Here is a 27,211-nt window from a genome sequence, read left to right on the forward strand (position 1 = left end):
TACCGAGGAAATCATTTTACGGATTTTTTAGGAAAAGGAAGAACGATCACTGGACAATACTACAGTGAGTTATTGGACCGCTTCGACAAAAAATTGAAGGAGACACGGACGCATTTGACGAAAAAGAATGTGCGTTTTCAACACGATAACGCACCGGCACATTCATCAGCAGTTGTTGCCGCCAAAATGCTCGAATTACGTTATGAATTTGCTGCCGCACACCCCGTACTCACTCGATTTGACACCCTGCGACTTCATCTTGTTCCCTACCATGAATAAATGACTAGCGAGAAAGAAATTTAGCTCAAACGAGGAAGTCATCGTCGAAACGGGGGGGATTTTGGAGAGTTCGACAAATCTTATTTTTTGGAGGGGTAAAAAAAATGGCAGGGTCGTTGGGAGAAGTGTATCTTTCTAAAAGGAGACTATGTTGAAAAATAAAAAAACAAATTTTAAAAAAAAAGGTGTCTTCATTTCTAACACGGGTACTTATTGAACCGCCCTCGTAAGTTTCAGTAATTAATTTAACGCTAGCTATTAGAGTATTGTTTCATTTTTAATTTAATGAAACGCTTTAATTTTTTGGACTGGTTTATGCTTATAAGGAAAGCACTCTTTTAATTGGAAAATCCATTGCTTTTTGTTTTCTATTTGGACTACGGCTAGCCAGTCACGCAATAACCATTGAATTTCACCATTTATTATGAGCGACCATCTCCAAGTGTTATTGTTAGGCTCCTAGACCACGTACCTACCTCGCATTGGCATTGACCTTCCTCCAAATATTTTCCGCGTGGCTCTGCTTCAGGAGCTGAAGAAAGTCGATTGCGAAGGCGCGCTACTGCAGCAAACGAACCTGTCGGTGAAAGAATTCGGATTCGGTCGATATCCGTTAAAGTGAAAGTCAATATCTAGAAATGTTTCGTGGCAAACGATGATGTGATTTGAATATTAAAAAAATTTTTTCGGGTTTTGCTCTTTGCTGTTTCAATTCAGAAGTGTACTCGTCGTGACGCTAAATGTATGAATATGTTACGTAATTGGTTAGAAAATAATTGTTAGTTACTTTTAATAAATCATTAGTTTAAAACAGCTGCTTCAGTTTATTCTTCGATCTTTTTACATACAATATAATCAATATATGTGTGTGTTTAGGCATGTTTTACTTTGTAACCACAACGATCGAACTCGGACCATTGATGATTGAAAGTGGTCGGCCTAGGGTATTTTCATATTTACTATAAGGTTTGGAATCGCATTCTAAAAGGTTTAAAAATAAAATTAAAATTTATAAATTTTGTTTAAGTCGAATGAGGGATCAGGTTTTCAGCTGTAAATGGGACTATACTGTTGGTGAAGCCGCTACAGATAACCGCTAGTGTCCTGTAATCTTCGAAATGTCTTCACTTTGGTGGGTGTATAAGTCTGCTGATCGACCAGCGGCTTCCAAACACCAGTTTGGAATAATTAAGAATGTACTAGAATGTTCTCGAATGCATCTAGGATCGTCCACTAGAATTTACTAGAACGAACGGAACTGGAAGGGTCTAGAATGTTTTGAAATATTCAAACGCCATCGTCTATTTGTGGTGGGGATGGCTTTTGACCATATTCCAATAATGTAGTGGAATGTTCTTCATTGGTTTTTGGTAGATCTCAACTAGAATGTTCTCGAATGTCTCTAGGATCATCCTCCGCTAAAATTTACTAGAATGAACTGAAGTGGATGAGTCTAGAACGTTTTGAAATATTAAAACGCCATCGTGTATTTGTGGTGGGGATGACTTTTGACACCATATTCCGAGAATGTAGTGGAAAATTCTTTATTGTTTTTTTAGTAGATCTCAACTGGAATATTCTCGAATGTCTCTAGGATCATCCTCCGCTAAAATTTACTAGAATGAACTGAAGTGGATCGGTCTAGAATGTTTTGAAATATTCAAACGCCATCATGTATTTGTGGTGGGGATGGATTTTGACACCATATTTCGAGAATGTTGTAGAATGTTCTTCATTGTTTTTATGATAGATCTCAGCTAGAATGTTCTCGAATGTCCCTAGGATCGTCGTCTCTAGAATTTACTAGAATGAAGTGGACTGTAAAGTCTAGAACGTTTTAGAATATTCAAAACCCATTGTGCGTAAGTGATGGGGATGGTTTCTGGCACTATATTCCGTTTTAGAATGTTCTTTATTATTTCTAGGGTAGTTTTCAGCTAGAACGATCGTCGAATGTCACTTAGATCGTCTTCGGCTAAAATTTACTAGAATAAACTGAACCGGAAGGGTCCAGAACGTTCGAAATTTGCGGAAAATATTAAAAGCCTTTTCAAACAAGGACTAAACGTGATTTAGAGGGAACACTGTACTCGTCTTCTGAAAATAAGGGATGAATATCGTACTTTAGGGGCAGGAGTATGGTAAAAAATATTTCCTTTCTTTAAGGGTTTATATATTTTCATTTATATGGACATTTTCCGACTTATGAGTTTTCTAAACGGCATAACATCCCTCTAGAGTCTAGAGCATTGTTATTATTATATGTGTTGTCATTTTTAGGTATCTTATCAGTAAAACTTCAGTAGAGTTACGTATTACCAGTATTTCGCGAATTAATTGACATGATCTTGCAAATTTTAAATTAAATTTATATTACCTTATATGCTGGCAATCTTTAGTTTTAATTTAACAACTTAATTTGACACTGTAATTTGACTTTGAAACTGTTATCACGTATTTTATAAGTTTTTATAATTGCGAAAAACTGAATTTTGCAAGTAAGGGTGGATTCAAAAAACAAGACTATTACAGTAGGTAATATTTTATTAACAAAAGTATAAAAATATACAAAGGACAAAACAAGTTAGAACCGCTACTACACACTAGGCATTTGAGCAAATGAGGTGTTTCATGGAGCATGGGATAAAAATGACACAATTAACACACATACACACACACACGCTTCTATTTACTGTGGTTATTTGAGTAAACAGTAATATATGTATTATAATACTTTTGAGCAATCTTAAGAAGTAGTTTATTAATTATTTATTTAATACAGTTTTATATGATTTGTAAAAATACGGTACTGTAGAAAGTAATTGCACACAATGTCCCTCTGCCTTCGCCGAAATTATAATAGATAAATAATACTAATAATCGTAACAATAAGGGATCAAAAACGAACATAGCAGAGAACACTTTTCGATTTGTTATAATTAATTAGGGTTATTATGTTCTAAACTCTAATAAATAATCTTACCAAGATGCACCATGCGAATGTATTTAAAATACTTTTTTATTATGGCACTACTGATGTATTTTATACATTAACCTACAAAATTATTTTTAATACAATACGAATAGTTTAGTTTAGTTTTTTTTTTTGCGTTTTACTCTTAAATAATTTTAAAACTACTTAATGAAAATTATTTTTATAATCCAATTTCTGCCTTTAATCCAAATTATATAAATGGCATTTTTTAACAAAAATATACTATGCTTGATTTTTAATGCCCTGTAGATGTAAGTAATTAAAAATAATTATCTAAAAATATTATACTTGCCTTACTGGAAAGTATCGTCTAATTTTCTATATATACATATGCATTTACATTGAAAAATTTTAAATTTTATATGTACCTACTTTTAGACTAGTTTTAGTTACTTGTTGAAATCGTCTTCTGGCATACTTCCAGAGATGGAATGGAGAAACCTTTTTAGATGTTTAATGATTGCATCATTAATTATATGAATGCATTTCATTCATTCCCATCACACATTGACAGTAAAACTTAGAGAAGTCCCTGCTTTAGACTACCAATTTGACTAAATAAAGCAAAAATGTACACACTTGCTAACACTAACAATTGACTAATGTTTTTTAATTAACTTTTACTAGAAAGGTTACCTGTTAGCCCAACTCGAATTCAACGAAACCGTACTGTTTTTGGGCAAATAACTAAATCTTTTTTCTCCCAGTTCCATTGAAACTGTTTCATTCATATTTCTTAATTCTCTCTTCTTCTTTCCACCTCTTCTATTTAGCCAGTCCGCCTTAATAAGATCTGCTCCTTTTTCGGCCACCATCAGAACAGGTGCGTTAATATTTCCATTGGGAATCTTCGGAAATATGGACGCATCAATAACTCTCAATCCTCCAATTCCGTATACCTTGAGAGTCGGATCAACCACTGCCATTGGGTCGGTTGCAGGACCCATTTTTGTTGTACAGGAATAATGATAAATAGATAGGGTGTACTGTCGAACGTAGCAATCCCAATAGTCGTCTGTGTATAAGGGCAGGTGTTTGCAGTTTGGCAAGGGGACGTTGTGGAATCGCGACCCAAATCTCTTTAAGGAAGCAGTTTCAGAAAAGGCGACGCTGAATTTGACGCCTTCTCGAAGAACTGCAACATCTCGGTAGTCGGTGAGATAGTTGTGGTAGAGCAGTGGATAGCGGAATGGGTTTTTGGATTGAAGAAGGATTTCACCAGTACTGTGAGGACGAAGCATCATGGGGAAAATGCCATAGACGTCTTTGAAATCTATTGATCGATATACTGCTTCGTAGAACTCGTCGGAAAGGCCGTGTGCTCTTTTGACCTGTGTGGATAAAACGATATTAAAATGCGAGAAGTTTGAATGCACTTGTTTGGAACCAAATAAATGTTGATTACGTATACGAGAATAAATAGGAACTATTAAACAATTGTATCTATACAACGATACCCATTTATTATTAAGTTTTGTTATCATCTTCTCGCGGTAACTTTTGGGTTTGTATGAATTTTTAGGGTAGGATGAATACTTCGATATAATATAAAACATCACTTGAAAGGGATCATATGAAGTGCCCAAATACTGGAATATATTACGTGTTTGTTTTAATTGTAGCATTATGAATTGTTCGAATAATTTATTTTTGAACATAATCTATTGATACGGTAAATCACATTAATGACGTAGCAGTTTGCGTCAGTCCTAAGACTGGTAGGACACGTACCTCCACTCTTTCCTATCCTGAGTTAATCACCGCATTTCCCTAAAACTAGAACCATATCCTCAACTATCTGCGAATAGTAATCTAATATAGGTCTACCTCTACCCCTCCTAACATCCGTTTCTGCCTCTAATATGTCTCTGACTAGACCTTCGTGCCTGAGAAGGTGTCCTACTATTCTATCTCGCCTATTTCTTATTGACTTCCATACAGTCCTCTGTTCTTATATTCTTTCTAATACCTCTTCGTTTCTAACCTTCCCTATCCACGGTATCCTCATCATTCGTGAGTAACGCCACATTTCGAATGCTTCTAACCTTTTCTTATCTGCCGCGCCCACTGTCCATATTTTGCACCCGTACCGTGCCGTGCTCCAAACATACACCTTTAACAACCTTTTTCGAATTTCCAAATTAACCGTTCGCGAGCATATAATCGACTTCTTTTTATTGAAGGCGACTCGACCCTTCGCTATCCTCTGCATTATATCCCTAATACTACTTCCGTCCTGACTTATCTGACTTCCTAGATACGTAAAATCGGCCACTTCTAGTAATTTTTCCTCTCCTATCTTTATATTCGCTCTTTCCCTACTATTTCTTCCCTTGCATACCAGTATTTAAATACATTTAAATAATTACTCCCTCTTGAATCATGGTTTATCATTTCCATATGTATCTCCACTCTTATATTTGTCAACTTGCCCCAATTTCTGTGACCCTCAACTAACTAACAAGACACTTCATTCGTCCCAAGACAAAAACGTGATTCCGAAATACTCTTTTTAAGAACTTTCGACTACGTGTTATCACCCCTATCTACTTTTAATGAACCCTCTCGACTTACTTGAAGTCCTCCGTCAGCGTTTGTCGATGTACTCAATATCATAAGTTCCATGTCAGGCCAGTCGTCGGTTTGGTTGGCGTATTTGGTCGATATGAAACCTACCGTTTCAATACCGACACTTGACGTTAATGGACCGTTTTCGCTCACAGCATATCGGACAGCAGCATTGATATTGACCAGTCGATTCGTTATAATTCCGACCGGTTGATCGATGAGGAAAGTCATACCGCCGGCAGCTATGTGATCTTGGAGATTTTTACCGACACCGGGAGCATCCTTTAGAACATTAATGTCGAATTTACGGAGATGCTCTGCTGGACCTACGCCACTCAACATGAGTAACTGGGGTGAATTGATCGCTCCAGCTGCCAGGATGACTTCCTTACGAGCGCGAACCGTTTGAAAGCGACCATCTTTGTAATACTCAATTCCTGAAATGTTAATGATACAAGGGTAAAATTTTATCGTGAATGTGGACTCTGAACTAGTATGGGCGTATAATGGAGGCGGGTAATTGGTATTATCTGATAATTGTATATGTTGAAAGGTTTGTGGAAGTATTTAATTCTCATTTTTTGGATATTTAGTTGGGCTAAAAGTGAATCACTTGCATTTTCATGTTTATGCCAAATGTGTATCAAATCCCTCAAAAAATGAGAAGCTACGAGTTGTGTTTGAAGAAGACTATTTAGAAAATGGCTGAACCGATTTTAACCAAAGGTGATCATAATAAACAAATGAAGTTTAATAAATATGCTATTTTCAAGCGAAATACGTTTAATAATATTGTTGGCATTGATCAAAAGTGATAGAGTTTCGTTAAGAAGAACATTGTATTCGAAGAATTTACGGAAAAGTTAATGACTTAATCCAATCGACAAATGTTATTTGGTTATGGAAGAAATGGTTTTTACTTTTGAATGATTTGTAAAGCCATTCGGCTTTCTAGAACATTCTTTCTGTTCAAATGTTAAAATTGAAATTAATTTTTTAGGGTTGTTCTGAGTAATTATTTTTAAAAACCACTTGAATGTCAATGTAGATAATTAGGAAATGGATAATTTATTTAAAACTGAATACATCGTCCAGTTTGAATATGCATTTTTGATGTTAAATGTTTTGTGCTTAGATAGAAGTTCACCCTCTATACTTGTACTTCACATTATCTTCTTAATTAAACCACCCTTAGGTCATGCTGCTGAATAAATATTAATATGCTCATAAAAATTTTTTACGTATAACAACGACGTAATGGTCGTTATCAAAGGATGTAGTCTATATTTACCGTAAGCTTTTCTGGTATTGGGGTCGATGAGGACCTTGGTGGCATGCGTCCACAAGCTGATGTGAAGATTAGGCCGGAGCCTAATCGGGCGTAAGAACGCTTTTGCTGCGCTACATCGCGTGCCTCTACGCATCGTGTATTGGAAAAGGGCAAATCCCGTCTGGATTTCCCCGTTCACGTCTCTGATGTCGAAGCCCATCTCTTGACCCGCTTGAAGGAACGCGATCGCCAATGGGGTTAAATAAGGGGTGTCTTGTATTGTTTGGTAACCGCCTGAAATTATAAAGTCGAGAAATCTTTAATAGCAGTTGACCGTTGTCCTCAATGGCTTTAAATATAATCCCTAGCCAGTTATAGGGTTCACAATTGAAAAGTAATGATCTTCTTTAAGATATGACAATATAGATAAAATAGACGCATTTTATAAATCAGGTATGCCAATCCTATTTTTATTCGAAATAAGTAGGTACTGTAGGTAATTCTTAATTTATTATCGATTACTTTCTATAATAGATACCTTATTTTTTAATCCTCTATATTAGATAATGAACATTTAGTACATTAATCATAATTTTTCAATTGAGTAATGCTTTCTAATAGATTGGTTATTAATTATTTCATTAATGCATAATGATGTTGTAAACAAATTAATGCATATAAATATTGCAAACTTCTTTAGAACGGTAATGTTAAAGTTTTCATTTTTGGTACCTACATATTTAGCCATAAATAGTACCTACTCTGATTAATAAATAAACGTAGGCTTTCATGGCCGGCGTCCTCAGTGCTATTATTATTTGTTTTCGGCTTTTCTGGCCGTTGTCTTTGGAAATTGTTTCTCCTACATGGCCCAAACTACGCCAGGCATTTTCTCAGTCTTAGTTACCTTGAATTGAGAAACAATTTCCAAAGACTACGGCCAGAAAGCCTTACCCTGATTGTTAATTAAAACAATTCCTTAACCCCTATCCCGGTATGTTTGTGTGTTTGAAGAAGTTTCACTTCAGTAGCATGTTGTATAATTACACGCTGTATTTTTTTTTATATTTACTGTAAAATTCTAGTAAAGCAAACTGCTAGTATAGAGACAGTCTTAGTCTTGGTTTTGGTCTTTCATTCACGCAAGACCAAGACTGTAAAGTCAAAGCCGATTTCGTCCGTCACTATTTTAAAGTCATGTAATCTTTAAACAGCAAATATTCATTAGGAACAGAAACTAAATTATACTATAAATTATATAAAGTCCCCTTTTCTTTAAGATAGTCCTAAAGTCTTTAGGTCTATTGTCTACCATATACCCCGCTACCTCACACAACTTTTTATTAACTGTATTGTTTCTTTTTAGGTAAGCAGCATGCAGTAGAAGCCTTTCGTTGAATGGTGTTGGTGAGTGTTCACATAATTTTTTCAATTTAACATTTCTTTTAATATTTCTACGCACCTGTGGCATGATATTTGCTCTTCGCAAGGTAAGGATTGCGCTGATCTTCACTTTTCAAAAAATACGGTAACACTTCGTCAAAACTCCACCCTTCGTTCCCTAATTTAGCCCAATTGTCGTAATCTCGCTTATTTCCTCTGATGTAAAGCATCGTATTAAGGACACTTGAACCCCCAAGAACTTTCCCCCTCGTCCAACTGCATCTTCTATCTCTCATTGCCTGACAAGCGGAAGGCTGTGGTTGTGTCCTTTAATAACAAATCAGAATATTATTCATGAATAATTATACCTATATGTTATGGTTAGTAGTACGTCAAGTAGTAGATAGGGGTAGAACAAACAAAATGTCGTTCCGGTACTTCCTTTTTGGACAGGAACGCGTTCCGGAACTAAAAATGATTTCTGATAACGAGAATTGACTGACGTATTGAAAAAAAAATTAAAAAGAATTGCTGATTTTTTTTTTCTAATTTTTGACGAATTTTTATATGTATTATTATAAACAAGGGTTTGAACCGAACCCGAACCGGAACAAAAACCCGAACGAACCGGCTTGTTTTTCCCAACCGTGCACCGTAGTCCGGAACTCGAACCAAACCGAAACAAATACGTGAACCGGTTTTTGAACCAGTTCAACGGGAATTAAACTTTATTTATAATAAACATTAGAAGAAAAAATATGAAATTTTAAAAAAGTAAAGATTTCATACATAAATTTTAATACAAGCGGCCCACGGACCGTACGTTACTCATCCCTGGCATAGGCCACAACAATTATTTAAATCAGATGATCTGAAGATAGACACTAATGACACCAAGTTTATTACTATGCCATACGAGTCAATATTTACTCGAGAGAATTTTTCGAAAACTTGGTTTACGGATTGCTTACAGTTCAAATGGCAACTCCATTCAAACTCTCCTTGGTAACCCCAAGGATAAAATTCCTTTCTTAGAAAAGTCGGGGATATATAAAATTAGCTGTAAGGACTGTAGTAAAAATATATTGGACAAACTAGACGCTCAATCAAAACTAGATTTAAGGAGCATTTAGCTCATGCACGGTTTGGTAGAAGGGAAAAAATCTAGTGTTGCCCAACATATTCTCACTGAAGAACATAATATTGATATTAATAATCTTAAATTAGTTAAGGAAGTTAGGAATAATTGTTTACTAAATAGTTTTGAAAGTTTATACATTTATAAAAATAAACAAATTTTACTTAACAATGACAACGGTCCTATCCCTGGATCTCCGCTATTTAGTCTAATTTAATTATTTTTGTTATTGTTGACAAGGTCCATTGAACATCAACCTTAACAACTATTAGTATAAAATTAGGATCAGTTCCTTTTTAGATTTAGTTCACTTCAGTCCCTGAAAAAGGTAACCTTGTTACCAAAAAGTGCGTCGGACAATTAAAGTATCGTGTTTTGGCGTTGGGATTTGAGCTATTTTGTTTGTTCTACAATAACCGCCAAAGTTTTTCAGTCTTTATATTTATATAGGGGTAATTTAGAATGACTTGAACCTTGCGAAATGACAAAACTTGCGTTCATTGATTTCTACCTTTTAAAAATATTGACACTAATATATACAGTTTATCTGTATTGTATTGCGAAATACATGAATAAAATAACAGCTTAATCAGTGTTTCTCAAATGTACAATATGAGTGCGACAAAGTTTGCCTTTCGTGCATCAGAAGGTCCATGTAATTCTAAACTACCTGTACTACGTTCGCGGTAGTTGCAATTGCCTTTATTAAAAGAATCTGATAGTAAGCCTAATATCTACGTTAGGTGTAGGCCAGTTTTGACTATCAGTAGCTTTAAAAACTATCTATTAAATAAAGTTTTGCGAAATAAGATGAAAGTATTGTTATTTTGAAATAATTGCTTTTAAAATATATTATACTTTCTAATTTGTGTATAGGCAACAGGCTGTATCAGATTGTTGAAAGAGTTGCAGATATACAACCACAATTTATTTAAATTATACTAAAGAAAAAAAAATAAGAAAATCTACCGTTTAGTGCTAATTGTTTCAGTGGTTAGGTTTCCTAATGATATTTACTGTACAACTCAATTTTTTTCTTGTATGTGTGTACATACAACTCAATTTTTTCCTTGTATGTGTGTACACTTCAAATTAGTAATAATTGGTACAAACATTTAAAAGTATTAATTTTCATAATTTGTGTTTAATACTTTCGTTTGAGCCGATAAAATGACCATAATTGCTTATTAACTTGTTACCCACCTAAGGGGCCTAATTTTAGTTTTATTAGAGCAAACCACTAGAAAAATAGTACTTACACTAATTTGACTACCTAATAAATAATATTTATTTATTACAGATAGTCCTAAAGTCTTTAGGTCTATTGTCTACCATATACCCCGCTACCTCACACAACTTTTTATTAACTGTATTGTTTCTTTTTAGGTAAGCAGCATGCAGTAGAAGCCTTTCGTTGAATGGTGTTGGTGAGTGTTCACATAATTTTTTCAATTTAACATTTCTTTTAATATTTCTACGCACCTGTGGCATGATATTTGCTCTTCGCAAGGTAAGGATTGCGCTGATCTTCACTTTTCAAAAAATACGGTAACACTTCGTCAAAACTCCACCCTTCGTTCCCTAATTTAGCCCAATTGTCGTAATCTCGCTTATTTCCTCTGATGTAAAGCATCGTATTAAGGACACTTGAACCCCCAAGAACTTTCCCCCTCGTCCAACTGCATCTTCTATCTCTCATTGCCTGACAAGCGGAAGGCTGTGGTTGTGTCCTTTAATAACAAATCAGAATATTATTCATGAATAATTATACCTATATGTTATGGTTAGTAGTACGTCAAGTAGTAGATAGGGGTAGAACAAACAAAATGTCGTTCCGGTACTTCCTTTTTGGACAGGAACGCGTTCCGGAACTAAAAATGATTTCTGATAACGAGAATTGACTGACGTATTGAAAAAAAAATTAAAAAGAATTGCTGATTTTTTTTTTNACAAATACTTTCATAAATACTTAATAAGGTATTTGAAATTTCATTTCCTAATAGGTTTTACCCACGCTTCCTTCTCGTTGACATCCTAAATAAGTGTCAAAGATCATCGACGACCACATTAAAAAATTTTTTTTATTTCTTGGGAACAGTAGGTATTTGTTTTTGGATAAAAAGTACCCTACGTCCTTTTTTGTACCCCTAACAATGTGTATACAAAATTTCTAGATAGGTTTTAGTTGCGGCTTCGCTCGCATGGAGTTCAATGATCATATACGACTATATAAAACTAATTCTTATATCCTTCGTGATATAAGGTACTCTATGGCCTTTTTTGTACCCCTGACAATGTGTGTATAAAATTTCATAATGATCGGTTCATTAGTTAAAGCGTGAAATAATAACAAACAAACAAATTCACGTTCATATTTACGATATTAGTTAGGAATCATTATATTATGTACGCCTACTTAATAGTTCGAATGAATAAATTCCACCCTTAAAGTTACTAACCTGTATCCCCAATCGAGAGCACTCTTGTGTAAATAAAGACTCAAAATTGGCACGTCACTAATGACTGTTTCGTGTCCCCCCGCCTCCACCAAAAGCACCTTCCATTCCGGTACTTCCGATAATCTATTGGCCAAAACCGAACCTGCCGTTCCTGAGCCAACGACAATAAAGTCATATTCTGGATCAATTTGTTTAACTGACACAGGCCTATTTTCGGGATCGAAGATGTCATAATGAAAGTAGGCAAGGGAAGCTAACAGCATTGGCAAAATCGTCAATTTTCCTGCGCCTATTATCCACGTGGCCACTTTAATCGATTTTAGTATCACTGTATAATCTACCACCATTTTATTGTGTTTTGATGGGTAGGTATTAAGCTTTTATAGAGTAGAACAAGTCTAATAATAGTTAAGATATTATTAATCGCTAAAATTTATTCTATTTTCTTGACTAGAACACTCTGGTTATCAAAAACCTCATCTTACATCTAAAGGATAAATATTGACGCTTAAGAAACTGAAAATGTTAAAGTATCACGCACAAAAGTCACATTCACTGCTTGAAAACATTAATTTTAAAAATATTGCTATCACTTTTACCAATTATGCAGCCAGTTAGAAACTAATTCTATCCGATTGTAAACCCGCTATCAAATGAAAATTTTGAGGAGCGATTGCATGTATGCTTTTACGACATCAAATCCTGTCTAATACAATTGTCAGTCCGGCTCGAAGGACCAAACGATTTTTTGCGTTTTAGATATTCGAAAGTGTTTTGTTGTTTATGTTTATAAGTTTAATACTCGGAAGTTAATGACCGACAATTAATTCCAAGTTCAAGGTATCCGAAACAATCAATCAATTCTCCGACCTTCCTTGCATAGAGGCGGTCGCTTGCCGTTTTATCGTGTCGTAGCGGAAGATTTTCAGTTGTTTACAGTTTTTGAAGGTTGACGAGCTTGTTTTCCGACACCTTCAGTTAATTTTGGTTTGTTATCAAAATAGCACCGAAGTGATTACGCAGTTCGTGTCCTGTATTTTCCAGAACGACCAAACGTGTAGGTGGAATCGAAGTGGTGGTAAAAATTATTCCTGAAACAAATAAAATTATTATTTTTCTTATAATGGTATATATAATAATGTTGTTTGTAAAGACATTCGCAATTTTCTAGAGATGTTTTGAAAATGTGTATAATTAGTTATTTTTTCACGAACTTTACCTATTTATACTTAATTAACTTCTAACTTACATTAAAGATAACCTTGCTTGCTTTGTAATTGCACGTTGTCGTTTTTATTAATTACCCAATGAGGCGGTGAATTAGTTGTAATAGTGGCGTAAGCTTTTTTTTTTCATTTGTATAAAGCGTTTAGCAACTGTTAATTTTACTGTATGACAATTGTTTTATGGTAAGCTACACTTAGGTCTAAAGTTCACCCAAATCCGTTACTTTTATCGTTGTATTCAACGATATTAGCAGATATTGTAGGCTTAAATTATTGTAGAAATATTAATAACAGATATAAAAGTAAAATGCAGTCACTACAATCCGTTCAAATATCATCATCTAGGCTATTACAACATAGTAGGTGGTAAAAATTGAAGATACTCTGTTTTCTTTTAATCTTTCCCGAAAAAGTAAAAACAATTTTTACTCCTACCGATTTTAGTGGCCAAAAATCCTTTTAGGTTTCATCATCTAGTCCATAGCAAAGTATGTGGTAAAAATTTGAAGCGAATAAAAGAGAACTTCCAATGTACCTACTATTAAAAAATCAAACAGATAATTACATTATTGCTTATGCGTATAGAGTGATAACAATTTTTTAACGTGTATTTATTTAAAAATTGTAGTTTACTTCAAATAGAACATTTACTACGTTAGATCCATGCAGATAACCTAGATTTCGTTATGTATTATTATGTAATCTGTTAAAAAAGTTTTTTTATAACATACGTAAGTGATTTTAAATTCAGTTGTCTTTACGCAATAAAAAATTTGGACACACTTATAATACGCGTTACATTCCTAATATAACATTAACGTAGCAGTTGAATTTTCGATGGGTGACGCACGTAGATCAGATTATATTATATAGATTACTTATATATTATGTTGCCCGAATGAAAGCTTAGAAAGCTTCAGTAGTAACTACTCATTTTTCTTTCTTAATTGAATAAAAAAAGTGACATCATGAGGAAGCTTATAAACTTAATTAAACGTGTCTAATCTAAACAGAAAATATTAAATATGTTATCCGGCTCGAAGGACCACATTATTTTTGGAAATTATTCAGGATTGGCGGTAAATCGAAAACCGAATATTGGCATGTTAGCATGCTCAGCACGTCAAAAGATTGGTGATTTTGAGTAAAACATCTTGGATGTTAAAAGTAAGCTTAAGGCAAAGTCTTGCCTTTAATTAAACGTCTTAATAGTCAAATAAGTCCATATTTTTTCTCTTGAGTGGAGATAGCTGTATAAAATAATATTACAAACCTTCTTGCGTTAGAATTATAAATAGATACGTGGAAAAACTGATACTTTAAATCTGAAACGTATTAAGTTGTCTAATCAATCAGTAGGTACCTCTACCATGCAATACGTCGTGTTCGAATAAAGAAATTTGGGATATGTATATTTGTTGCTATTTTTTTCGTATGAGACTTTAGTGACTTTCTCGTAGTTGCTCACATGTATCATGTATTTTAACGATTTCACGAAAGGCCAGTGGGTCGCCTAAAAATTGTGTAATAAATATTCATTTGATTTCTACTAATGAATTGTTTCATCAAGTTTTCCGACTGATAAACTTCGAACATTTAAAAAGCGACCTGTTCACTCTTGCTAGTAAAATAGAATATGATAATCATTGTTAAACTTTATTCTACAGTAATTAATAAATAATTTTGCAATTGGTGGATTTTGAACAATTATATATAGGGATCATTCTGATAGAAAATGAGGAAAAGACAGACAGGTAGAAAGAATACTTAGAGAACATTGAAATATATCAGTTAATTTACTTTATTACATCAAGTTACATCAAGTCATCTTAAAGGAATTCTAGTTTTTTAAGGGGGATGCTAATTAACAACATATATAGAAATATTACAGTATTTAAATTTTTCTTCTTGGAAATTAAAATCAGTAAAATGTTGCTATTTTCTCAAGATATATTTTGTAATTAATTTGTTTTGTAACTGGAACGTAGGTGTGTGAATTAATTGTTAGGCTTTTGATAAACGAATCGTATTACTCGTGGCGTTTTCATCACAGATGTGGTAATGAGAAAATAAGTAATTAATTCATCCTTGAGCTTAGGAAATGGAAATTATTTTATGAGAAATAATTATTTGGGAATTCTCATGCACCCTGTACAACATCCCCGAAAGTATTTTAATAAAATTCTTTATAATAACCCTTAATTTAACAATTTTAGATTATTAATAAGTTATCTCATTAAATACGTAAAGTGTAAAGTTTCATATTTATTATTAACTTTTTAAAAACCGTCACAGAAAATTAATGGTTTTACAGTAGTTCTAAATAATGGTCAATTTTACCGAATTCTCTTTTATGCATTAAACGGTTGAGTAATTGCCAGTAGTATTTTATAATGCTATTATTGTCGTGTGTATATTACAGCACCTCAGAGACATGCTTATGGTTTTTGTATTGACGATTCCTATCATACGCACTAATATAGGTAATGATATATTGAGAAAGGTTGGTAAAAGTGCAAGTAGAGCATAACTCTTAAATTTATATCATGATTTTAATCATTACAGGCGTAACTTCCGTATTCGTGTAAATGAACCTTTCTTTAGAATGTTTGAGAAATGTCTCTTTACTATAAGAAAGCGGTTCTTACCAAAATATCTTTACAATAGTGGTTTAAAAAGTGTAGCAGTTTTATTTATAAAGTAATATTTTTGTTTAATTTATATCTCTTATCCGGCTCGAAGGACCAAATTATTCTGTCGCGTAATTATTCAATATTACAGGTTTACATAAATTATTTATGAATAGCGTTGATATACAACACTTACAATAATATTACTTTTTCAATTCTGCATTTACTTTTGATGTTGTACATGATACATCTGTGGAGGTTTTAATTTCTCTTTTTCAAACTGATGCATGAAGTAAAGAATGGTCAGATCTGATAACCATACATCTAACTATTTAAGTTATGTAGCTGCACCTTCAAGTAATGAGAAAGTGTGTGCAACGGGGCATACCGTTTGTTAATATTATGTTTTCAAATTTTACAAAATCGACGAACAATAGCATTATTTAGATGTTATGAGTTTAGTTTATTTTTAAGGAAGTAAAATTGACTTCTTTGTTTAAGAACATCGGTAGTGTTTTTTTTTTACAAAATGAACTTTGATTGATAAACCTGTTAATTATAGGTATAATTACTGTTCATTAATTATTTCTTAAAATAACCAATCAATCTATAAGCATATGTGAATAATTTTACGAACAGAAAATAATTGATAATTTTAAAAATTCGAATCATTAATTTAAAAAAAAAAATTAATTTTTTGGTTAGGCGTAGATATCAGTAGGTCTAGTCCCTTTAGATAGAAAATGAGAATTCTTTATGCTTTAGTTCACAATTAAATCTACTGCCATTAGTTTTCATTAAAGTGAACCAATTTTGAGATGTAATTGAATTCGAGAAGCACAAGAGAATCAATCCATTAATAATGTAATTAAATATCGCATAGAGCTTCCATCAATACGAGTATATGTATGTACGTTACCATAAATATTGAGTTTGTCGTAAAGATATCAAAGGTGGCTATTAATTTCGGTTTTATTGCTTTTTGTCTCATACCTATTATCTAAATAATTGCAAGAAGAAATATAGCTAGTCCTATTACAATAGACACTAGTTTTCATATCAAATTATAAAACATAAGAAAAATATCACAGGATTATTACAGAAAACAATTTATAATTTGATAATTAAGAACAGGCAAAAAAAACGATAAAATTATTTATTGTAGTTTTTATTTAATATTGTTATTCCTGTTGGAATTGCGCGAATTCTTATTTGATGGCAAATAGTCAAACCATTACGAGATAACAAGTTTTTTGATCTAACCTAAGATAGCTGCCTATAATTTACTGATGGTAACTAATTACTTTTTATGTTTTCCGTATTTAACGATGTAACAGCTTTTAAACCCCTTTCAATTATGCTTAAATATAATCGTTGGAAAATCGAAGTATTATTAAGGGTTGTAAAATTTAATTTATTAGGAAAACACAACCGACGATTCGTCCCTACTTTTGCGGCTTTTTTGAGGTAACTTTACGTAGTTCTTATAATATCAGTTTTTGTGCTAGATACAGTAGAATCCGCTTATAATGACATCGAACGGAAATGACAACACGTCATACTAAGTGGGCGTCATACAAAGCATAGTCTTAGAATATAAACAACTTTCTATTTTGGTTAGTTATTTAGTGTAATAGAGAAAAAAAACTACAAATTGTATTTATTTATTAACAGAAAAAGAAAAAGAACGATGAAGTGTAATATCAATATACATAAGAAGGGTCAGAAAAATGAGGGAAAATGTTAATATTAATCATTCGGGTCATTATAGCCGGATATGATTTCTTGAGAATCAGTCATAATAAACGATATGTCATTTTAAACGGAGTCATTATATCCTAATTTTCCTATAAAGAATGTAATATGAAAACCAAACATAACACTGCAATTACTTCATGTTAAGCTGTTAATCTATATATGCGGAGTCATAATAAAAGAATTCCACTGTATATGAACAAAACAAATGTTCTAGGATTAAAAATCGAGTCCTTTCGTGTCGCAAGTTTTAAACATAAAAACTCGTTACTGCCAAAATTAATATATTTTTATGTTAATTCAAATTGACTGGTAAGATTAGTAAAAATTTACATAGAAGCAGTTTGTTTCGGGAAGTAAACGTTAATTGAAAGTACATATCTATCTACGCGTTATAACATAAATAATTTCTAATGAATGTATTGCAAAATTTCTTACGTTGTATCAAAGTAGGTGCTTTAAAACTTAGTGTAACATTGGTTATTACGTAACGTTGATAATTACTTTTACAAACGAACCAATCTTTTGTGAGTAATATGACAGTTGTAATAAATATTTTTTTAATACCTACCGGTAATTTTTTTTATTTCTTGTTAGAAGAAAAATTCGTAGAAAGGAAACGTGATTATTCGCATTATTTGATGTAGATACAGTAAAGTCGCAATGTTGTGAACTATGAATAACGTAAACCCCGCATAAAATATGTTAAGAATCGATATTTCAACGTTACGCCATCGGTTTAAGGATGTTTGGGAGGTACAATCGGAGACAAGAGTACATAAAATTAGAAATTCGTGATTAATTAGGTTTTGCAGCATATCATGAGGTAAATAAATACTATCTGTACTAAAAAAAAGTATACGGTTTGAGAGAAAATTTGGAATTTGACCAAAAACATTGAATAGAATTAGAAATAAAGAAATCGGAAAAAATTTTAAATGACTTTTGGCAGTGAATATGCCTTGATTTCAACTTCGAAATAAAAAAATATTTAGTTTCAATCCTTATTAATAATGAGTGTAAAATTTTTTAATATGTTTAAATAATAATTAAAGCTTTAAAATTGCATTTACTTCAGGCAATTATAGATATTATCATTATATTATCAAGTTTAAAAACGAGATTTTCAGCTAATTTTTCATTTTTTCCTCTATAACCATTTAGTAAATTTGAATAACCTTACGCTAAAGTGATTCTCCGGAGTTCAAGTTACTTATTATAAAAGTTTGAAATTTCTGGTAGCTTTTTTCTGTTAATAAAAATAAATTTAATCTGTTCGGTTAACGAATCTCCATAAAATGACGTGTAAAATTACAAATTTTTAAAATTTCAATAACTTTTTAACGGTTTAGTGAATCGATTTGTAATTTTTACAGGAGTTTTAGAATTGAATGAGGAACGTTCTTCCAAATTTTTATTTGTCTCGTAGCATTTTGACATACCTCCCAAACATCCTTAAATCCCCAATATGTTTGGTATACCCGAAGAGACGTTATTTTATTCGTGTATTCACTTTAGTTTAGGTATATAGTCGGTTTTTACTAGAAATAAGCTGGTTACTTGGTTTGGATCCGACAGTTTTTGTAGGATCCGGTCAGCCATCGCATAATGACGCCCTGTGTCCGGCAATGCCGGGTAATTGTACCAGAGAAAAAAGAAAAACTAACACCAGTAATAATAATTTAATAAGTATAGCAAAAACCTTCCCAATTTAGGCTAGTTTTTACCAAGATAGGACTATTAATAATACTATATATCGACTGCCAGCGGAAATTTGAGACCCCTAGTTTAATATCCGCTGATTTAGTTCCACCATTTTAAAAAAAAATAGCAAACAAAGTGCTTAGTAATTCTACCAGAGGAAAAAATCTAGCCTTCTCTGTCCACGGTATCCTCATCGCAAAAACAGCGCTTCAGTTAGGAGCTTGAGATTACTGTTGGAAAAGACAACACGCAAGAAGTAGTTATATTGTCTGGCATCGTGATGTGAGATTGCAGTTGATTGTACTAATGTTTATTTTGTTAATTACATACAGAGATTCGTTACATATTAAATATAAAATTCTTTAACATGAAAAATCGATAATGTAAAAAGCTTTTTTTTTCGGTTCACTATGTACTTATTACGATTCCACTGTATGTACTTTCTATGCAATTATTTGTATACGTATTCGTAAAATTTTATCTGTACGTCCCGTCCCGCTAAGTTTGTAATTTGCAGAAATTACTTTCACTTCAACGTTAGGCATTTTTGATGAATTATATACAAGAATAATTAAGGTAGATATTTATCTTATCAATTAAATAGTCATGTATTATATAAGTATCACAAAATTTCTTTCTAACACCCTGTGTATGCTCTTTGTGTATATTTTTTGAAAGTATTATTTTGAGAAGGCATTAGAAAGTTCAGATCAAATTTTGATATTTAGAATTATCTTGAATTAATTATTAAACATTAGGAAATTGCCTACCAGCTATTCTCATAATTGGCTGTATTATATTTACCTTTTATTTTGATTTTTATTTAATAACATAAAATTACGTTATATAATACATTAAACATTTATGAGCTAATTAATTTTTGAAAAATTTTGCGCAGTTTTTTGCTCTTTCGGTAATATATGTCTAGCTTTTAACGTTTTTTATTGCCTTATAATCATCATTTTCGTAACGAATTATAATTTTGACCTAGATATTCAGTTAAATTTTTTTTTTAATGGTAGGTAGTGAAATATTAAAGTTGTTTCGACTTGTAAATAGTATGCATCTAATAAAATTACTATTGGTAGTTTGGTTAAATAATTCTAATGGTACTTGTGGTTATTAAATTGTTTTATATGTTTTAACGTGCTCTTTTGTTTTTCGATCCAATGCCTAGACTACACAGGCATTGAAACCACAAGTTTCTCATAATTAATATTGATAAAAAAGTAGTCCATTGTTCTAAAGAAACGATAATTTTTCAAAATAGCGAAAACGTTATGATCATCTTTGATTTTTAATTGGTTTTCATTTTCAAACAGTTTAAATAGCGAAGCAGTTATTATACATTAAATTTAAGAAAATTATTGAATTACGTGATTCTTAATAAGTCTTGTCAAGGGATGGCTTACTTTCGATATCGAAGAAGACTATTCCTCCGACACAACGTGTGGAGAGTATGATGTGGTTAAATGTAGGCCGACGGAATTGTTATTAGATTAAATTAGGTTACGCAGTGAAGAAACGTCATGGTTAAAATACAGGTGAGACAAACGTTCATCGAACAGAGAAATTACACATTTCATTATCGGAATTTTTCCTATCTTGAGTTAATCTTCGGATTTATCTAAAGTTACAGCATCCCACATCCTTAATTGTTTGTGAACAGTAATCTAATATGTCTCTAACTAGCCCTTCATACATGAGAAGGTGTCCCATCGACCTATCTCGCCTATTTGTTATTGATTCTCATAGTGACCTCTGCTCTCCTACTCTTTCCAATACCTCTTCATTTCCAACCTTCTCTATCCACGGTATCCTCATCATTTGCCGGTAACACCACATTTTGAACGCTTCTAACCTTTTCTTTTCCACCACGCCCACCGTCTATGTTTCGCACCAGTACAGCACCGCGATCCAAACATACACCTTTAACAATCATTTTCGAATTTCTAAATTAATCGTTCGTTAGCATATCTACCCTCTGCTTTATATCCCTACTACTCCTTCCGTCCCGACTTATCTGACTTCCTGGATTCCTAAAATCAGCCACTTCTGCTAATTTTTTATCTCCTATCTTGTTCGTTCCCCACTTTTACTTCCCTTGAATACTAATATTTTTGTCCTACTTTTATTTATATTCGTACAATGCTGTTTTGTCTTTCCACCACTTCCGTTCTATTTAAATCTATCTCTAATTCGAGGTACTAGTGTTTAAATAATGTTTTACAAAAAAAAAACAAGAAGTTACTCAAAATTGCTATGTAATGACATTGTAGTTCATGTCTTTCTTCTACAAAAACGTTTACTTACCCTTTCTTCTTACTTATACATTGTTGATCCTTTTAATGTAGGTCCTAATAGTAACAATTAGTTATCGAATTTACCAATCAAAATTGTTTTAAATGTTCATTATAAGTACTGGCATAAAACAATTCTACTAAAATAACAACTATTTCAGGAAACCGATGTTCTTGCATGCGTATCTTACATTTTCCCCATTCAGCCTCGCGTACGTGATCTAGACGGGACGAGGTAAACTCGTTTACGTGAAATGCTACAACTAAAACCACTGCGTACAACAAACACGCGAAACATTTTGTTATGTAAACAAAATACGCGACGAGACGTGTAAAACTGTATCTCCCGTTTTTGTACTGAACCGATGGAATCGCGGACAAAATCTGTCTCGCGATCAAAAAGCTCGTGGTCAGACGGTATTTTTTTATTATTACTATCATTGTTCTTATTGCTACTGTTATATTGGTGGTGGAAAATGAATGGTGTGGACGTGGTCGGCATGCCTCACCTGATTGCTTATTACTTTTACTTTCGTTTCTGTGTGAGTTAATGTAGGTAGTTGCCACATCGAATGGAGACCGCATGAACCACGTGCCGGTAAAGGAGTTTCGTTTGACTTTTGTCGTTATATAACAAAAAAAGTAGGTAATTGGGATATGTGGATATTTACGATTTATTTATCGTCTGCCAGCGTGTTGTTTTAGTTGTTTGGTAAACTATTCCGTGATGCGACCATCAAAATATGATATAGGTGCCTATCTAATTGGAAAACATGTTTCTTTAATTAATTAGACCTTTTAAAACAATGAAATTCTAAACTGATGTTGTCCTGATTCGGGTCTACAGGTTGAATTGCTTCTTAACGATTCGCTAGCGCTAGTAGCAAGCCTTTTCAAAGGTCCTTCCATCTCCGATGCTGAATCTGGGCTGAACTTTAATCGATGACGGCCTTTAGCCCCGAATCAGGACAGAAAATACTTTCGGGTGTTTCATTCCCACCAGCCACTAATGCTGGACTACGTCGGAAGGTAGGGCGGAAGGCCCTCTTCAGTCTCCTTTCTGGAATCGTGGGAATGGGTGGTGGTGGTTCGGGTGAGAAAGATGAGACGGATGAAATGAAGACAGAAGAGAATGAAAAATTATCTGTGGAATATTACAGCCCTAACATTTGCCTCAGTGATTCAAGGAAACCACAGAAAAACTTGGACCAAGGTAGAGGGGCGGAAGGTCCTCTTCAGCCTTCTTTCAGGAATCGTGGGAATGGGTGGGTGGTGGTGAGAAAGTTGAGACGAACGAAATGAAGACAGAGGAGAATGAAAGATTATCTGTGGAATATTACTGTCCCACCATTTGCCTAAGTGCCAAGGAAACCACAGAAAAACTTGGACCAAGACAAACGGCGGACCCGGAATCGAACCGGCGTCCCCCCGAATGCCAAGCAATGGTCTAAACCTCTAGACCATGCCGCTCGGTTGAATCAGGACAGTTCAAAATTTATATTTCATGGGCGAGGAACTTCATGGTTTTTAGAAAATCTATCTGTCGGAGTCATATATGGAATATAGGTATATTTTCTTCCATACATGTTCTTGTTTTTTCTGATCTGTCACGACCGGTTTCGGCGTTAGCCATTATCAAGTGACAATCATATGGAATAGTACGCAGATTTGTAGCTCTACTATCACATACTTCATTTCAGAAAACACAACAGGTTAAATAAATGCATAAGATCAGGAAAATGTATGTGAAGTTCATTGACATCAATTCATTTTCAAAAATAGAAGAATATGAAAGAGATAACAATGAAGTCTAATATCTTTATTAATAGGAACAGTTATTATTTTGGAATAACGCAAGCGTTTTCAGTTTTTGGGGCTACTTCATTTATATTCTGAGTGGATAGGTATTTATACTGAATACAGATATAGTGCAGTAGAGGATATTCAAAATCTATGAACATGACCTTGGGCTAGTGACCAAAAAGTTCCGCTCGTACTTTTATTTCTACTTCTTAAAAATGAAGCGGTGGGAATATACTGAGAACGGCCTTTAGACCCTAATCAGGATAGCATTACTTCACCTACTGACCGTGAAAGCCTTTAGTAATGCGAAGTTGTTAGTGCTCTAGCCCGGCTTAAATTCGGATTTTTGAGATTATTTTGGAGGGAGGAATCTCTCTAGTTATTTAAAATGCATCTTCTCGAAAAATAAGAACTAACTGTTAAGAAGTTTATGGCATCCACGCCTTATTAGATTAACTACAAGCATTCATAAAATTGATTGACCATGTAATTGTAAATGTGATCAAAAAATCCTAAATGCGTTTACACAATGACTCGTTCTTCAATGCCGATCAGGTCAGTAAAAATGTCGGTAGATTCACACATATCCGTATCACATCCGTCACATGTACTTTTTGTACAAATAATAGAATTTTATGAAAGCATTCACACATTTTAGTATTAGGGAGCAACTCCTTCGACCTGCAGCCTTGGTTCATTACTTGAAAATTTTATTTAAGTTGAAGCAGATGATAATAAGCTAATGGAATATGCACGCGATTTTGATGAAATTTATAATTTTTAAACGTAAAATAATGGTGGCTTCATGTAATACAATTACAGAGAGATTATTAGTTGAAAAATTAATCTCATTTTATGTCCAAAAAAATTGGTACTCAAGGTAAATATACGGATGAACAAAAGTGCGAATGGAAACCGAAGCGCATGAATCTAGTCACGGAAACGGGACGATAACGTGTTGGGCACGGTACGGACACGAGTGAACTGACCTTTAATAACTGAAATTATTGTAAAGGTACTTGGCGGTGACAAGAAAGCCTTAAACAAGAGATTGTTTGTACGTTAAAATAACCAGATTTAAGATCGACTACGATTTGGGTATGGTTTGAATTAATTTAACTAAATAATAAATCGATTTTGAAAACATAGCAGCTTTTCAAAAATCATTAAAGGACAAAATATTCTCAAAATAACCGAGGAAATTACTCCTTAAGGTTTTGACGCAACCAAGTGCTTTTATTTACCATTATTCGTTATTAACTACATAAAAATTAAAAAAAAAAAATGGAATAATATATTCTTTTGATTAACAGTTTGCTTTTTGTTTCCATTGATTAAGACCATAAGGTGGCATCGTTGTAATTTAATTAATTCATTATTAGTAATGAACATATAAATTTCTACAACAGTTGAGTCCTTATTGGACTAGGGTCCATTTAATGTCTTTAAATAACAATTTCCCAATGTACTATCAAACATTTAGAACTTTTTATTTATTACTTCACATTTACATTTACGATTAGTATAATAAACGAAGCATTTTTGAAAAGTTAATTATACAATCTGTTTTGACATTTAAATGTCTGTATTACGCATTTTTAACCATAACATAATAAATAAAGGCGATTATAATATTTAAAAAGTTTTGTACGCATATTTGAATTGCATTACATTAATTAATTTATTATTTTAATATAAATACCATTATTTTTGTTAATGTAATTGGGCATCTCTATCTATTTCGTAATTATTATTTTTCTTATAATGGTATATATAATAATGTTGTTTGTAAAGACATTCGCAATTTTCTAGAGATGTTTTGAAAATGTGTATAATTAGTTATTTTTTCACGAACTTTACCTATTTATACTTAATTAACTTCTAACTTACATTAAAGATAACCTTGCTTGCTTTGTAATTGCACGTTGTCGTTTTTATTAATTACCCAATGAGGCGGTGAATTAGTTGTAATAGTGGCGTAAGCTTTTTTTTTTCATTTGTATAAAGCGTTTAGCAACTGTTAATTTTACTGTATGACAATTGTTTTATGGTAAGCTACACTTAGGTCTAAAGTTCACCCAAATCCGTTACTTTTATCGTTGTATTCAACGATATTAGCAGATATTGTAGGCTTAAATTATTGTAGAAATATTAATAACAGATATAAAAGTAAAATGCAGTCACTACAATCCGTTCAAATATCATCATCTAGGCTATTACAACATAGTAGGTGGTAAAAATTGAAGATACTCTGTTTTCTTTTAATCTTTCCCGAAAAAGTAAAAACAATTTTTACTCCTACCGATTTTAGTGGCCAAAAATCCTTTTAGGTTTCATCATCTAGTCCATAGCAAAGTATGTGGTAAAAATTTGAAGCGAATAAAAGAGAACTTCCAATGTACCTACTATTAAAAAATCAAACAGATAATTACATTATTGCTTATGCGTATAGAGTGATAACAATTTTTTAACGTGTATTTATTTAAAAATTGTAGTTTACTTCAAATAGAACATTTACTACGTTAGATCCATGCAGATAACCTAGATTTCGTTATGTATTATTATGTAATCTGTTAAAAAAGTTTTTTTATAACATACGTAAGTGATTTTAAATTCAGTTGTCTTTACGCAATAAAAAATTTGGACACACTTATAATACGCGTTACATTCCTAATATAACATTAACGTAGCAGTTGAATTTTCGATGGGTGACGCACGTAGATCAGATTATATTATATAGATTACTTATATATTATGTTGCCCGAATGAAAGCTTAGAAAGCTTCAGTAGTAACTACTCATTTTTCTTTCTTAATTGAATAAAAAAAGTGACATCATGACGAAGCTTATAAACTTAATTAAACGTGTCTAATCTAAACAGAAAATATTAAATATGTTATCCGGCTCGAAGGACCACATTATTTTTGGAAATTATTCAGGATTGGCGGTAAATCGAAAACCGAATATTGGCATGTTAGCATGCTCAGCACGTCAAAAGATTGGTGATTTTGAGTAAAACATCTTGGATGTTAAAAGTAAGCTTAAGGCAAAGTCTTGCCTTTAATTAAACGTCTTAATAGTCAAATAAGTCCATATTTTTTCTCTTGAGTGGAGATAGCTGTATAAAATAATATTACAAACCTTCTTGCGTTAGAATTATAAATAGATACGTGGAAAAACTGATACTTTAAATCTGAAACGTATTAAGTTGTCTAATCAATCAGTAGGTACCTCTACCATGCAATACGTCGTGTTCGAATAAAGAAATTTGGGATATGTATATTTGTTGCTATTTTTTTCGTATGAGACTTTAGTGACTTTCTCGTAGTTGCTCACATGTATCATGTATTTTAACGATTTCACGAAAGGCCAGTGGGTCGCCTAAAAATTGTGTAATAAATATTCATTTGATTTCTACTAATGAATTGTTTCATCAAGTTTTCCGACTGATAAACTTCGAACATTTAAAAAGCGACCTGTTCACTCTTGCTAGTAAAATAGAATATGATAATCATTGTTAAACTTTATTCTACAGTAATTAATAAATAATTTTGCAATTGGTGGATTTTGAACAATTATACGAGGGTGGATTGATAAGTTTCCGGCCTAACCAAGAGATGACGCCACTAGGCCTACCTTGAGGTGACATTCTATAGTACCATCCTTGGATAGCTTGTAGCTATAGTTTCAGCCCGATCTCCT

General features: G+C 32.9%; 2 protein-coding genes across 5 annotated transcripts in view; one reads left to right on the forward strand and one right to left on the reverse strand.

The window, feature by feature from the left end:
• Positions 1 to 3,812: 3,812 nt before the first annotated feature.
• LOC108737938 (glucose dehydrogenase [FAD, quinone]) lies at positions 3,813 to 12,855 on the reverse strand. 2 transcript variants are annotated; one of them, XM_025981870.1, is made up of 5 exons: positions 12,093 to 12,855; positions 11,116 to 11,363; positions 7,134 to 7,406; positions 5,849 to 6,279; positions 3,813 to 4,605 (listed from the first exon to the last, which is right to left on the reverse strand). In XM_025981870.1, the coding sequence occupies exons 1-5, from the start codon at positions 12,437 to 12,439 to the stop codon at positions 3,907 to 3,909; spliced, it is 1,998 nt and encodes a 665-aa protein (XP_025837655.1). In that variant the 5' UTR covers positions 12,440 to 12,855; the 3' UTR covers positions 3,813 to 3,906. The 2 variants fall into 2 exon arrangements, with proteins under 2 accessions (XP_025837655.1, XP_025837654.1); XM_025981869.1 differs by lacking the exons at positions 11,116 to 11,363; positions 12,093 to 12,855 and adding an exon at positions 8,575 to 8,917.
• Positions 11,045 to 27,211, forward strand: part of LOC108737944 (flotillin-2) — a 100,986-nt gene continuing 84,819 nt past the window's right edge. For all 3 annotated transcript variants that reach the window (XM_025981873.1, XM_025981874.1, XM_025981872.1), the window contains exon 1: positions 11,045 to 11,060. The gene's annotated coding sequence lies outside the window, so the exon portion shown is untranslated. The remainder of the gene's footprint in view (positions 11,061 to 27,211) is intronic.

The sequence above is a fragment of the Agrilus planipennis genome, unplaced genomic scaffold (genome assembly GCF_000699045.2).
Source record: "Agrilus planipennis isolate EAB-ADULT unplaced genomic scaffold, Apla_2.0 scaffold120, whole genome shotgun sequence".
Lineage (NCBI taxonomy): Eukaryota > Metazoa > Arthropoda > Insecta > Coleoptera > Buprestidae > Agrilus > Agrilus planipennis.

What these genes read in the sequence shown, in the direction of transcription:
- LOC108737938 (XM_025981870.1), bottom strand. Translation starts at nt 12,439, where the DNA reads ATGGTGGTAGATTATACAGTGATACTAAAATCGATTAAAGTGGCCACG. An exon ending in GAGCAAATATCATGCCACAG is followed by an intron (nt 7,407 to 11,115) that starts GTGCGTAGAAAT and finishes TTATAATTTCAG; the next exon opens with GCGGTTACCAAACAATACAA. An exon ending in ACGCTGACGGAGGACTTCAA is followed by an intron (nt 4,606 to 5,848) that starts GTAAGTCGAGAG and finishes TTATCCACACAG; the next exon opens with GTCAAAAGAGCACACGGCCT.